The 12,837-nt window shown below is 44.2% G+C and overlaps 1 protein-coding gene across 2 annotated transcripts; it reads left to right on the top strand.

Moving 5' to 3' along the window:
• The first annotated feature begins 408 nt into the window (after positions 1 to 408).
• On the top strand, positions 409 to 5,165 carry LOC119972355 (actin, cytoplasmic type 5-like). Of its 2 annotated transcripts, none has more exons than XM_038808902.1 (3): positions 409 to 542; positions 717 to 865; positions 3,334 to 5,165. In XM_038808902.1, exons 2-3 carry the CDS (start codon positions 740 to 742, stop codon positions 4,336 to 4,338), a joined length of 1,131 nt encoding a protein of 376 aa, XP_038664830.1. In that variant the 5' UTR covers positions 409 to 542; positions 717 to 739; the 3' UTR covers positions 4,339 to 5,165. The 2 variants fall into 2 exon arrangements, with proteins under 2 accessions (XP_038664830.1, XP_038664829.1); XM_038808901.1 differs by having other exon boundaries at positions 484 to 628.
• Positions 5,166 to 12,837: the final 7,672 nt, after the last annotated feature.

The raw sequence follows: 12,837 nt of genomic DNA on the forward strand, positions 1-12,837 counted from the left end.
CCATAATCCAAAGATGTGCAGGTTAGGTGGATTGGCCATGCTAAATTGCCCGTAGGTGGGGCTACAGGGATAGGGTGGGGGATTGAGCCTGGGTGGGGTACTCCTTCGGAGGGTTGGTGCAGACTCGATTGGCAGAATCGTCTCCTTCTACACTGTAGGGATTCTATGATTATCAATATAAAAACAGATCAACCTCCTTCATTTTAGGCTTATTTGTGGGACCTAACTGTGCGCACAATTGCTATGTATCAACAGCCAGTATCTGAAGTGCAATAAGCTGTACAAGCTGGGTCTACCTTTCAAAATGCTCCAATCAGATAAAGGCAAATAAGAGGTTAAACCTAGCATGGGAGTTAAAGAAATTTTTAGATTTATATGAAAGATGGGAAGCAAAGAAGATAGTTTTTAAAATGATAAATACAAGGTTTAAACATGAATCCAATTTTATTGTGGCAGCAGTAATTCGTAGCTCCTCCCCCTTGCCTACCTCATCTGGTATGAATGAGTTGAACCTGGTGCAGTATAAAAGAGCAGTGACTGCGGTAAGGAGTAAATGAATTATCTTTCACTGTTATAACACAAGAGGAGTGTTGCTGAGGCCCCCCAAAAAAAAAAAAAAATCCTGACGGTAAGATTTGCTGATTAGATTACTGCAAGAAAATGATTTGCTTCTTCATTTTATGATGTACTGTTGTTTTTAAATTCTCAATTTGCAGGGATTTCTAGCAGGCTTGGCACCATGGGGGATGAGGAGATTGCAGCTCTGGTTGTGGATAATGGATCTGGGATGTGTAAGGCTGGTTTTGCTGGGGATGATGCTCCAAGAGCTGTATTTCCCTCCATTGTCGGGAGGCCTCGACACCAGGTAATTTTAACTTTTTAAAAATATTTTACTTTTTAAGTAATAAATTTAAATGGGGATTGTGGAAAGTCTTTGAGGCAGAACTGGTCTCTGTGACTTGTGAATGACGGGGTTGTATTGCAAGTTTAACAATCCAAATGCCCGGACTTTGGGCGGGGTGGGGGGCATGTTGGGTTTTGTCTTTCGGGGGGAGAAAAACTCTTTCTGTCTTTATTTCTGTGCAGCCTATATTCGACTCTAGTTTCTTACCAATGTCGGTGACTCTCTTATTGCACACTCCTCTCTCTCTCTCTCTCTTTCTCTTCTCCCACCCGCCCCAAGATCTCGATCTCTCTCTCTCTCTCTCTCCAATGACCTATCAAGCAGAGCAACTAGGGATGGGTAATAAATGATGGCCTTGCCAATGACACTTTTTTTTTTCTGCTGGTAGGGTGAGGAAGGAAAGTAATGGAGGGGTGAAGTGGGCGGTGTGAATTACGTTTTGGGTTGCTAAGAAACTGACCATGAGTTGTACCCTGCTATGTATGATTAATCTGTATTTAGGTTTGCATTACTACAACATGAGAAATCTTTGAAGGATATTTTCCTTTTTGTGGGGCATGAGTTTATTTTTTTTAAATCTGCTATATATATTTTATTTAGGAGGGATATAAAGTGAATATTCTACTGTGATCTAAAGACCTAGTTTAAAATATCTAATTTTGTAAAGCTGATAACAGTAATTGACCCTGAAGCCAAATTTACTTAAAAATAAATTTGTACCCAATTATTATTTTCCAATTGAGGGGCAATTTGACATGGCCAATCCACCTAATCTGCACATCTTTGGGTTGTGGGGGGTGAAACGCATGCAGCCATGGGGAGAATTGTGCCAATTTCACATGATGTGGGAGGTGAAACACATGCAGCCATGGGAGAATGTGCCAACTTCAGTGACCTAGGATTAAACCTGGGTCCTCCGTGCCATAGGCAGCAGTGCTAACCACTGCCACTGTGCTGTTCCTCCCCCTCCCCCACTAAATCCTGAAACCACTTTTTTTTTTCTAAATCCACAATGGGGCGGACTGGAATCCCACATTGACTATTGCCCCTGAGTTGCCTGGCAAGCAATTCAGCTGTATTAAGAATGCCCACTGTCTTTCAGTGATTTAGTCATAAACTACTAATGTGAGCTTTGCCAGTAGCATCCATATTCTGAGAATAAATTGTCGTTTGTGAGGTAAATGTTAACTAATGCCATATGCTTCCTTTGAATGATGTCCACTCTCTGCCACAAAACTGTTCCCTGGAGCATGTCCCTTATAATGAAATTACATACCATTTTTTAAAATCCCTTCCCTGTCAAACAATGGATGGCATCCCAGTCCTGTTGTGGAATTCTGCAAGGAGAAAATCTTGAACATTCAAGCATAGCTTTGGAATGGGAAGGCAGTCTTTTTGTGGTGTAGTGAGCTCAATCTCTACTGGGGCAGCACAGTGGCAAGCACTGCTGCCTCTTAGTGCCAGGGGCCTGGGTTCAATTCCAGCCTTTGGGTAGAGTTTGTACATACTACCCATGTCTACTCGGGTTTCCTCCGACAGTTCAAAAGATTTGCAGGTTAGGTGGATTGGCCTTTGTGTCCACAAGGTTAGCAGGGTTTATGGGGATAGGGTTGGGGTCTGGGCTGAGGAGGTATGGCTGCTTTTTCAAAGGTTTGGTGCAGACTTGATGGGCTGAATGGCCTCCTCCTGCACTATAGAGATTTGAACACATAATCCACTTCAATAGTGTGCTGCCCAAAGGTGTGTGGTTTTTTTAAGGCAATTTTGGGTGCATTCACACAAGAATAGGAGCATTTTCCTGGGTTCATGGTTTTCTAAAATTCTTTCAAGAGTGAGTCACTGAGCCAGCATTGTTGTTCATTTCTAATTCCCCTTTAATGTGGTGGTGAGCTGTTGCTTTGAATCACTGCAGTCCAAATGCTGTGGCGTTGTTGGGTTGTGATGAATATTTATCCCCAAAATATTGCCTGGCCATTCTTTTCATTATTGATGTGTTGACTTGCTGCTTCCCATTCAACATCATGCCCATTAAATCTTTTAGAAAATATATTTTTATTTAATATCGTCCTTTTCATGACTACCATAGTACCAAAAGCTCCCTTGCAGCCAATTAAATGTTTATCGTTCAACTGCCAGATTGTTGTTTTGAGGGAATCTTTTTATTTTTTGTAGGGGTTCCCCAGTACTTCCTCTGCTCTTTGCAATAGGTTACCATGGAATCTTTTACATTCACATGAGCAGGCAGATGTGTCTCTTCCAAGAGATGCATTCAACAGTGCAGCACACCCGCATGACTGTATTGTCAACCTTGTTTTCTTTGCTCCCTGGTATGGTGGGACTCTACCTTAAAGTAGTTCTAACAATCTAATTGAGCCATGGTTCACATGACCTTGTGACTTTGCTCATTGATCTTTTTTTCCTAATTCCAGGGCGTGATGGTGGGAATGGGTCAGAAAGACAGTTATGTTGGTGATGAAGCTCAGAGCAAGAGGGGGATTTTGACCCTGAAGTACCCAATTGAGCATGGGATTGTGACCAACTGGGATGACATGGAGAAAATCTGGCATCACACCTTCTACAATGAGCTGCGAGTTGCCCCAGAGGAGCATCCCGTTCTCCTCACAGAGGCACCTCTCAACCCCAAAGCCAACCGGGAGAAGATGACACAGATCATGTTTGAGACATTTAACACACCAGCCATGTATGTCTCCATTCAAGCTGTACTGTCCTTGTATGCCTCTGGCCGCACTACAGGTATTGTAATGGACTCTGGTGATGGTGTCACTCACACTGTGCCAATTTATGAGGGGTATGCCTTGCCCCATGCGATTCTGAGGTTAGATCTAGCTGGCAGGGACCTGACTGATTACCTGATAAAGATTCTGACTGAACGTGGGTACTCTTTCACTACCACAGCTGAGAGGGAGATTGTCCGTGATGTCAAAGAGAAGCTGTGTTATGTGGCTCTTGACTTTGAGACTGAGATGGTCATGGCTGCCACCTCTTCAACCCTGGAGAAAAGTTATGAGCTACCAGATGGTCAAGTCATCACCATTGGCAATGAGCGTTTCCGATGTCCGGAGGCGCTCTTCCAACCTTCCTTCCTGGGAATGGAAACCACTGGGATCCATGAGACCACCTTCAACAGCATCATGAAATGTGACATTGACATCAGGAAGGATCTGTATGCCAATACTGTCTTATCTGGTGGATCCACGATGTACCCAGGTATTGCTGATCGCATGCAAAAGGAAATCACGGCCTTAGCTCCAAGTACAATGAAAATTAAGATTATTGCACCACCTGAAAGAAAGTACTCAGTGTGGATTGGTGGCTCCATCTTGGCTTCTCTCTCCACATTTCAACAAATGTGGATCACCAAGCAGGAGTACGATGAGTCAGGTCCCTCCATAGTTCATCGCAAGTGCTTCTGATTGGGGATGTTCTGGAATGTGCAAATGTCCAGGCCACTGTCTAAGTAGAATATTGCCTTAAAATTCTTGGTTATGCTGGTGGATTCCTATGACAGAAAATGGGGGGGCGTATCCTGTGTTTTGGCAGAAAGCCAAATATGCTTCCTTGTTTTGTCTTTTCCCCTCCAACATATAATTAATCCATTTAAATGCCAGGGGATTGGTTTGTGACAACCTGTAATTCCTCCAATATACTTTTAAACCCCTCCTTGAGAATATTAATTTGGGCTACGGTTAATTTTTCTCAAGTAAGTTAAAAGACCCAGTTCAGAACTCTCAAAATCAGACGCCAGTCTAGTGATAGTGACCTGACTCCCTAAGTCTTGCCTTATCTTTGTTCACTGAGAATTAACTCACCAAGGCCATACAGAATAATTTTGGTACTAATAGGGGGTGAGTAACATTCCATTTCAGAATAACTAGCTTCCAAGAACATCTTCGAAATAAGACTCCACGTCATCTAGCATGGACATGCATTCCAAGCTACATCTCAGAAATAAGATTCCATTTGATTTTGGCCTCCCAGCTACATGTCCTAAAGCTTTGGCAATTCTCCACACCAGAAACTGAATCCTGCTTGCTGTTTGTGGTCTAATGTGAATATAGTTAGTGCTCATCTGATTTGAGTGCAATTAGTGTTGTACTGAAGACAAATCCCATCCCCTTCTCCCTTTCCCTGATGGGCAAATTGTCAAATTTGGAGTGGGCATGTCTATAGCGGAGTTTGTCCAAGTGCAATCTGTATGATTCTGTCCCTGGAGTAAACAATAAAATTCAAATGAATGTGATTTATGCTTGTGATTTTTCTACTATCTCATCACTGTACTTGGTTGTGGCAGTAAATGAATGTTCTTCTACAATCCATGTTGTCCATTGCACATGATTGCATTTGGTAGCACAATTACAAAACCCTCTGGCTGCCTCCTGAAACTGTCCAGTTCTTGAACGAGAATCACTACAGTGCAGAAAGAAGAGCACCCTACCTAAGCTTACTCCCCACCCTATCCCACTAACCACATTGCCTTTTGACCACTAGGGGGCAGCATTGTGGTTACACAGTTGCTTCACAGCACCAGGGTCCTAGTTCGATGCTCTGGTTACTGTCTCTGCAAGTTCTTCCCCCATCTGCATGGGTTTCCTCCCACAGGCTGAAGATATGCAGGTTAGGTGGATTGGCCATGCTACCTTAAGTGCCCAAAGGGTTGGGATGGGGTGGAGGCATGGGTTTGAGTGGGGTTCTCTTTCAGGGGGGCTGGGCGACCTCCTTCAGCACTGTGGATTGGATTCTATAAAATTAGCATGTCCAAACCACCACCTTTTACAAAAACTGGAGCACCCTTGAGGAAACCCAGACAGCAGGAGATTGTGCAAACTCCATTCGCTCACCCAAAGTCTGAATCGAGTCCCAAGCAGCAGTGCTAACCACTGCACTCCACAACTGAAGGTGCTTGGGGAGTAGATTCTGACATCAGCCTGCAATCAATACAACCCTTGGGTGTCCCCCAATAATGCCTTAAGGTTTTGTGTAACTCCTCACCTGGAAAAAAGGGACACCACACTCCTTCAGTACCAAATTGCAAAGCCCTCAAACCTGCTCTGCTAGTTGTCCAGAATTCAGTTGGGTACAAAGGATTAATTTCTTTGCTCTGCGCACAGATGAAAACTAGTGCAATGACCAAACTTCTGTGACCTACTATTCTCAATGTTTCCCACACAAGACCAGAATTAGTCAAAGTCTTGTTTGAAGATGTGACAGGAGTCAATACACTGCATAAGCTGGCAACTTCCTCCATAAGTCTACTATTTGGAGAATTGTCTGGCATTTGTCATAGCCTAGCCTTTGGGTGATTCTGCTGGACAGTGTTCAGAATTTGTGTTAACCAGTCCCTTTGGGAGCTCTTGAATTCAGGAGAGGTGGTGGCACAGTGGTATAGTCATTTGACTGGTAAGCCAGGGTTCGAATCCCATCACTGCAGATGGTGGGGTTTAAAATCTATATCCTGAATTTAAAAAATCTAATGACTATGAAATAATTACTGTAAAAACTCATCTAGTTCACTAATGCAGTTTAGGTAAGCCTACATGTGACTCCAGACCCACAGCACTATTGCAGATTCTTAAATGGCCTAGCCACTCAATTGTATTCAACAAATAAAAGGAATGAACTGGTATACAGTCGTGAGGGAGTTGTCCTTGGAGTCGTGAACATCACCTCTGGACCCCATGAAGTCTCATGGCATCAGGTCAAACATGAGCAAGGAAACTTCCTGCTGATTACCCCACACTGACTTCCCTCTGCTGATGAATCAGTACTCTATGTTAAATACTAATTGGAGGATACATGGAGGGTGGTAAAGGTGCCAAATGTACTCTGGGTGCATAAAGAACTGCAAGAGGAAGTGAGGGAACCAACAAGAGGGTAAAACATACTTGTCATCCTTACCAGGCATAACCGTTTTGGCAGGAGTGACTACCGCACAGCTGTTGTGAATAAGTCCCATCTTCACATTGAGGCTACACTCCATCGTGTTGTGTGCCACTACCATCATGCTAAAGGGGATAGACTTCAAACACATCTAGCAGCTCAAAACTGGGCATCCATGATGAAGTGCCAGGCAATGACCAGCTCCAACAAGAAAGGATCTAACCATCATCCCTTGACATTCAATTATATTACCATCACTGAATTCCCCATGATCAACATCCTGCGAATTACCATTGACCAGAAACTGAACTGAACTAGTCTTGTAAGTACTGTGGCTACCAGAGTAGGTCAAAGGTTAGGAGTCCTGTGGTGCATAATTCACCCCCTGACTCCTCAAAGCCTGTCAAGGCATAAGTCAGGAGTATAATGGAATACCCTCCACTTGCCTAGATGATTACAGCTCCAAGAACACTCAAGAAGCTCAACACCCTCTGGACAAGGCAGTCCGCTAGATTGCTACCTCTTCCACAAACTTTAAAACACTCCACAGATGAACAGTGGCAGCCGTGTGTGCCATCTACAAGATGCACTGCAGTAACTCGCCAAGGTTCCTTAGACAAATCCACGACCACTACCATCTAGAAGGACAAGAGCAACAGATACCTGGGAACACCAACACCTGGAGGTTTCCCTCCAAGCCACTCATCTTTCTGACTTGGAAATATATCACCGATCCTTCACTGTTGCTTGGTCAAAATCCTGGAATCCCTCGCCTAACAGCACTGCGGGTGTACCTACACCTCTGGGACTGCAATGGTTCAAGAAAACACATCACCACCACCTTCTTAGGGGCAACTTGGTATGGACAATAAATGCTGGTTACCCAGCGACACCCACATGCCATAAATTAATATTTTAAAAAGTGACACTGCCATCATGAAAATGTTGCTGAATCATTCACCAAACCATGAATGCTAAAACCATAAGTACTGAATATCCGGACATCTGTTTCCACATGAAGCATTGATTTGAGATACACGAGTGAAAATCTAAGCTGTATTGTTCCCTTGTTATCGTGGCAGGTGATTCAGGCCTCTGAAGAGTTAACCATAAATTTAATAGAATAACTTACATGTTCAGGTTGTGAAGGCGGTGATGTAATTTGACTATCAAATGATCATCCCCAACAAGAATGAAGGCATTAACCTTGCTGAATCCACAACATCAGTAACCTGGGGACAGGGGATTGGGTGTATGGAGGTCGGGTGGGGAGGTGTCAAGGGAGGCATATAGGTGCACAAATACTTTGGCTACAAGGGCACATTAAAAATAAGTATTCTGAAATGAGTAACTCACCTCCTGACTCCTTTCCATCATCTACAGGCACAAGTCAGGAGCATGATGGAACACTCTCCACTTACCTGGATGAGTGCAGCTCTAGCAACACTCAAGAAGCTTGACATTCAGAACAAAGCAGCCATTTTCACTCCTTTCATTACTGGTGCACGATAGCTAGTGGCTAGTTAGCACTGCTGCCTCACAGCATCAGACACCCGGGTTCAATTCTGACCTTGGGTGACTGTTTGCAAGTTCTCCCCGTGTCTGTGTGTGTTTCCTCCGAGTGCTGCGGTTTCCTCCTGCAGTCCAGGTTAAGTGGATTGGCCAAAGATGTGAAGGTTACGTGGGATTACAGGGATAGGGCGCTCTTTCAGAGGGTCTGTGCAGACTCAATGGGCTCCTTCAGCGCTGTAGGGATTCTACAGCATCTGCTGATCCAGTAATAACTGGCAGGAGAACAACATGGTAAACGTTGGGCATGTTTCCGATCCCATTATATCTTTCCTTTGTTGTGAATGAACACAAGGGCCCGGGGGTGTGAGCAGGCCACTTATATTATGCTGAGTAATCGGGCCTGGCAGGATCTTGGTTCAGGCAAGCTATCTCTTCAGTGTAAATTAAATCGCATTTGGAATCAGTCAGCAGTTTCTGATGACATAAGGCTCCAGGTACAAATCAATAGTCTCCTCACCATCTGTTCCCTGGTAATTCAACCCACAGAGGCTATTTTCGGCATTGCAGTGCAAGTAATTTGGTTGATGATTTCTGCTTTTATTTTGTCCCTGCATTTTACTGCAATGCAGTCATTCGGAGGTCCTTTGAAAATCAAAAAAAACTAGTGTTTCTATATTATAATCTCTTCTCTCTTGCTAACAATAGAAATCCAACAGATTGCTCGAGTGACCGCACGTCCTCTCCCATGATAAATGTGGATGTGGAGACACTTTTTCATGCAAATTTCTTTTCGTCCCTATGCATAATCTTGGCCTTGAGGTCGACTACTTTTTAAAGCTTGTTCTTGGGATTTGGGCGGCACTGTCATTTATTGCCGTTCTCTTGTGACTTTGAGAGCAGAGTCAACCACTAGGGTAGTGAGTAGGTCAGACCCAGTCGAGGTGACAGGTTCCAGTCCATCAGTGAATCTGGTGGGTTTTGAGCACAATGGGGCACTATTCCACCATAACCTGACGAAGGGATGTCCATTGAGTTCTGGAGGCCTAAGTCAAGTAAAGCGTGGCATATCTTTATATTATACTTTATTTGTCCTTCACCAGTTAACATAAATGCAGTGTTTATGGTACCTGTCAGGCAGCCCAGATAGTTGAGAGTTTAATTCTCACTGTGACAGATTGTGAAAGTGATTACCCTGGGGAAGTAAAATGACTATGGACATTGGTGGATTATTGTAAAAACCCAAGCGGTTCACTAATATCTGATATGCAAGGAATCCTGTTAACCCCTTGCGAGTCTATTTCCATAGCTATCCAATCATGGAGTAGCCAGTGAGGCTAGGACCTTCCTATATTAGAATAACGTGAATTCATATCGCCAGAGGCCAGAGCATGGATGATTGACTTGTGCATCAACATTTATTATTGCTGCATATGAGAAGTGTGTAAACAATTGCTTTGGGTCACAGATTGACGGTACATCAACAACTTCTCAATTTGCAAACTTAACTTTGCCAGATCTAATTTTTTTTTAATGTCCCTTCTGATGTGTTAGGCAGGCTGGGTTGATGTGGACTGCACTTGATGCAGTGTAGTGAGAGACAGACCTCTAACACTGGATAAGATGCAACACAATTTTATTTAACGTCTTAACTAATATACATGTTCATTCAACTGTGGGTTGACACTATACTGACTTGACTTGAGACCTAGTACTAGCCTAACCAGACATACTAGCTATCGCATGGTGTTTGCCCTGGCTAGCTCACAAACTCTGACTGTCTCAGTGGCTGGGTCCAGAGAGAGCGGGAAACCTAGTGCCCTCTGGCTTTATAGTAGTAGTGTCCTGTCTGGTGATTGGCTGCTCTGTTCTGTGTGCTTACTGGTCATCCTGTGTGTCAATCACTGCCTGTCTGCACGCCATATACATAGATGTATATTATGACACCGTTGACATTCCACAGTTGTATCCAGATAGGGAAAAAGTTTCCCAAACACATCTTCCCTTCACTCCCTTTGTCAGCATTCCACAAAGACCATTCCCTCCGAGATAATCTAGTCCACTCCTCCACCATACCCAACACCTCTCCCATCACCCATGGCACCTTCCCATGCAATCGCAGAAGGTTTAACACCTGCCCCTTTACCTCTTCCATGCTCAACATCTCAGGGCCAAAACACTCATTCCAGGTTAAGCAATGTTTCATTTGCATATCTTCCAATTTGGTCTACTGCATTCGCTGCTCCCAATGTGGTCTCCTCTATATTGGAGAGACCAAACGCAGACTGGGTGATTGCTTTGCTGAGCATCTTCGGTCTGTGTGCATTTAGGACCCTGACCTTCCCATTGCTTGCCATTTCAACACAAGACCCTGCCCCCATGCCCACATGTCTGTCCTTGGCCTGCTGTAATGTTCCAGTGAAGCTCAACGCAAACTGGAGGAACATCTCATCTTCCGGTTCGGCACACTACAGCCTTCCGGTCTCAACATCGAATTCAACAACTTCAGATGATTAGCGCAACCCCACCTCGACCCATTTGTTTTCATCCCATTTCATTTTAACTGTCTTTTACCATTTATTTCTTTTTTTTAATCTTTCATGACATATATTTATCCCCGCATCTTATCCCCCTTTCCTTACCTTTTCTCATCTTTGCTTCTGTCTGCCCCCCACATCTGGTCACAGTTTACCCTTGGATGTTAGTTTTCTGCTGTTTGGCCTTTCACACCTTTTGTTCTCGCTGGGGACTGCCATTAGCATGCTTTCCCTTGGTTTCTGTGGCTATTAGCATGCTGTACCCTTGGTTTCTGTGGCTATGACTCATCTTTCATTCTCTCACTCCACAGTATAAATATTTCCCACTTTCGCTGTCTTTTAGCTTTGCCAAAGAGTCATCGGACTCAAAACATTAGCTCTTTTCTCTCCCCAAGATGCTGCTAGACCTGCTGAGATTTTCCAGCATTTTCTCTGTGGTTTCAGATTCCAGCATCCACAGTAATTTGCTTTTATTATGGGGAAAAAAGTTTACTCGGTAACTATCATTTAGAACAAAGAACAAATAAAAGTACAGCACAGGAACAGGCCCTTCGGCCCTCCAAGCCCGTGCCGACCATGCTGCCCGACTAAACTACAATATTCTACACTTCCTGGGTCCGTATCCCTCTATTCCCATCCTATTCATGTATTTGTCAAGATGGCCCTTAAATGTCACTATCGTCCCTGCTTCCACCACCTCCTCCGTCAGCAAGTTCCAGGCACCCACTACCCTCTGTGTAAAAAAACTTGCCTCGTACATCTACTCTGAACCTTGCCCCTCGCACCTTAAACCTATGCCCCCTAGTAATTGACCCCTCTACTCTGGGGAAAAGCCTCTGACTATCCACTCTGCCCATAACTTTGTAGACCTCTATCAGGTCGCCCCTCAACCTCTGTTGTTCCAGTGAGAACAAACATAGTTTATTCAACTGCTCCTCATAGCTAATGCCCTCCATACCAGGCAACATCCTGGTAAATCTCTTCTGCACCTTTTCTAACGCCTCCACATACTTCTGGTACTGTGGCGACTAGAATTGAACACTATACTCCAAGTGTCGCCTAACTAAGGTTCTATACAGCTGCAACATGACTTGCCAATTCTTATACTCAATGCCCCGACCAATGAAGGCAAGCATGCCGTATGCCTTCTTGACCACCTTCTCCACCTGTCTTGCCCCTTTCAGTGACCTGTGGACCTGTACACCTAGATCTCTCTGACTGTCAATACTCTTGAGGGTTCTACCATTCACTGTATATTCCCTACCTGCATTAGACCTTCCAAAATGCATTACCTCACATTTGTCCGGATTAACCTCTATCTGCCATCTCTCCGCCCAAGTCTCCAAACAATCTAAATCCTGCTGTATCCTCTGACAGTCCTCATCGCTATCCGCAATTCCACCAACCTTTGTGTCGTCTGCAAATTTACTAATCAGACCAGTTACATTTTCCTCCAAATCATTTATATATACTATGAACAGCAAAGGTCCCAACACCAATCCCTGTGGAACACCACTAGTCACAACCCTCCAAGTAGAAAAGCACCCTTCCATTGCTACTCTGTCTTCGATGACCTAGCCAGTTCTGTATCCACCTTGCCAGCTCACCCCTGATCCCATGTGACTTCACCTTTTGTACCAGTCTACCATGAGGGACCTTGTCAAAGGCCTTACTGAAGTCCATATGGACAACATTCACTGCCCTACCTGCATCAATCATCTTTGTGACCTCTTCGAAAAACTCTTATCAAGTTAGTGAGACATGACCTCCCCTTCACAAAACCATGCTGCCTCTCACTAATACACCCAATTGCTTCCAAATGGGAGTAGATCCTGTCTCGAAGAATTCTCTCCAGTAATTTCCCTACCACTGACGTAAGGCTCACCGGCCTGTCATTCCCTGGATTATCCTTGCTACCCTTCTTAAACAAAGAGACAACATTGGCTATTCTCCAGTCCTCCGGGACATCACCTGAAGACAGTGAGGATC

The sequence above is a fragment of the Scyliorhinus canicula genome, chromosome 10, assembly GCF_902713615.1.
Source record: "Scyliorhinus canicula chromosome 10, sScyCan1.1, whole genome shotgun sequence".
NCBI classification, from domain to species: domain Eukaryota; kingdom Metazoa; phylum Chordata; class Chondrichthyes; order Carcharhiniformes; family Scyliorhinidae; genus Scyliorhinus; species Scyliorhinus canicula.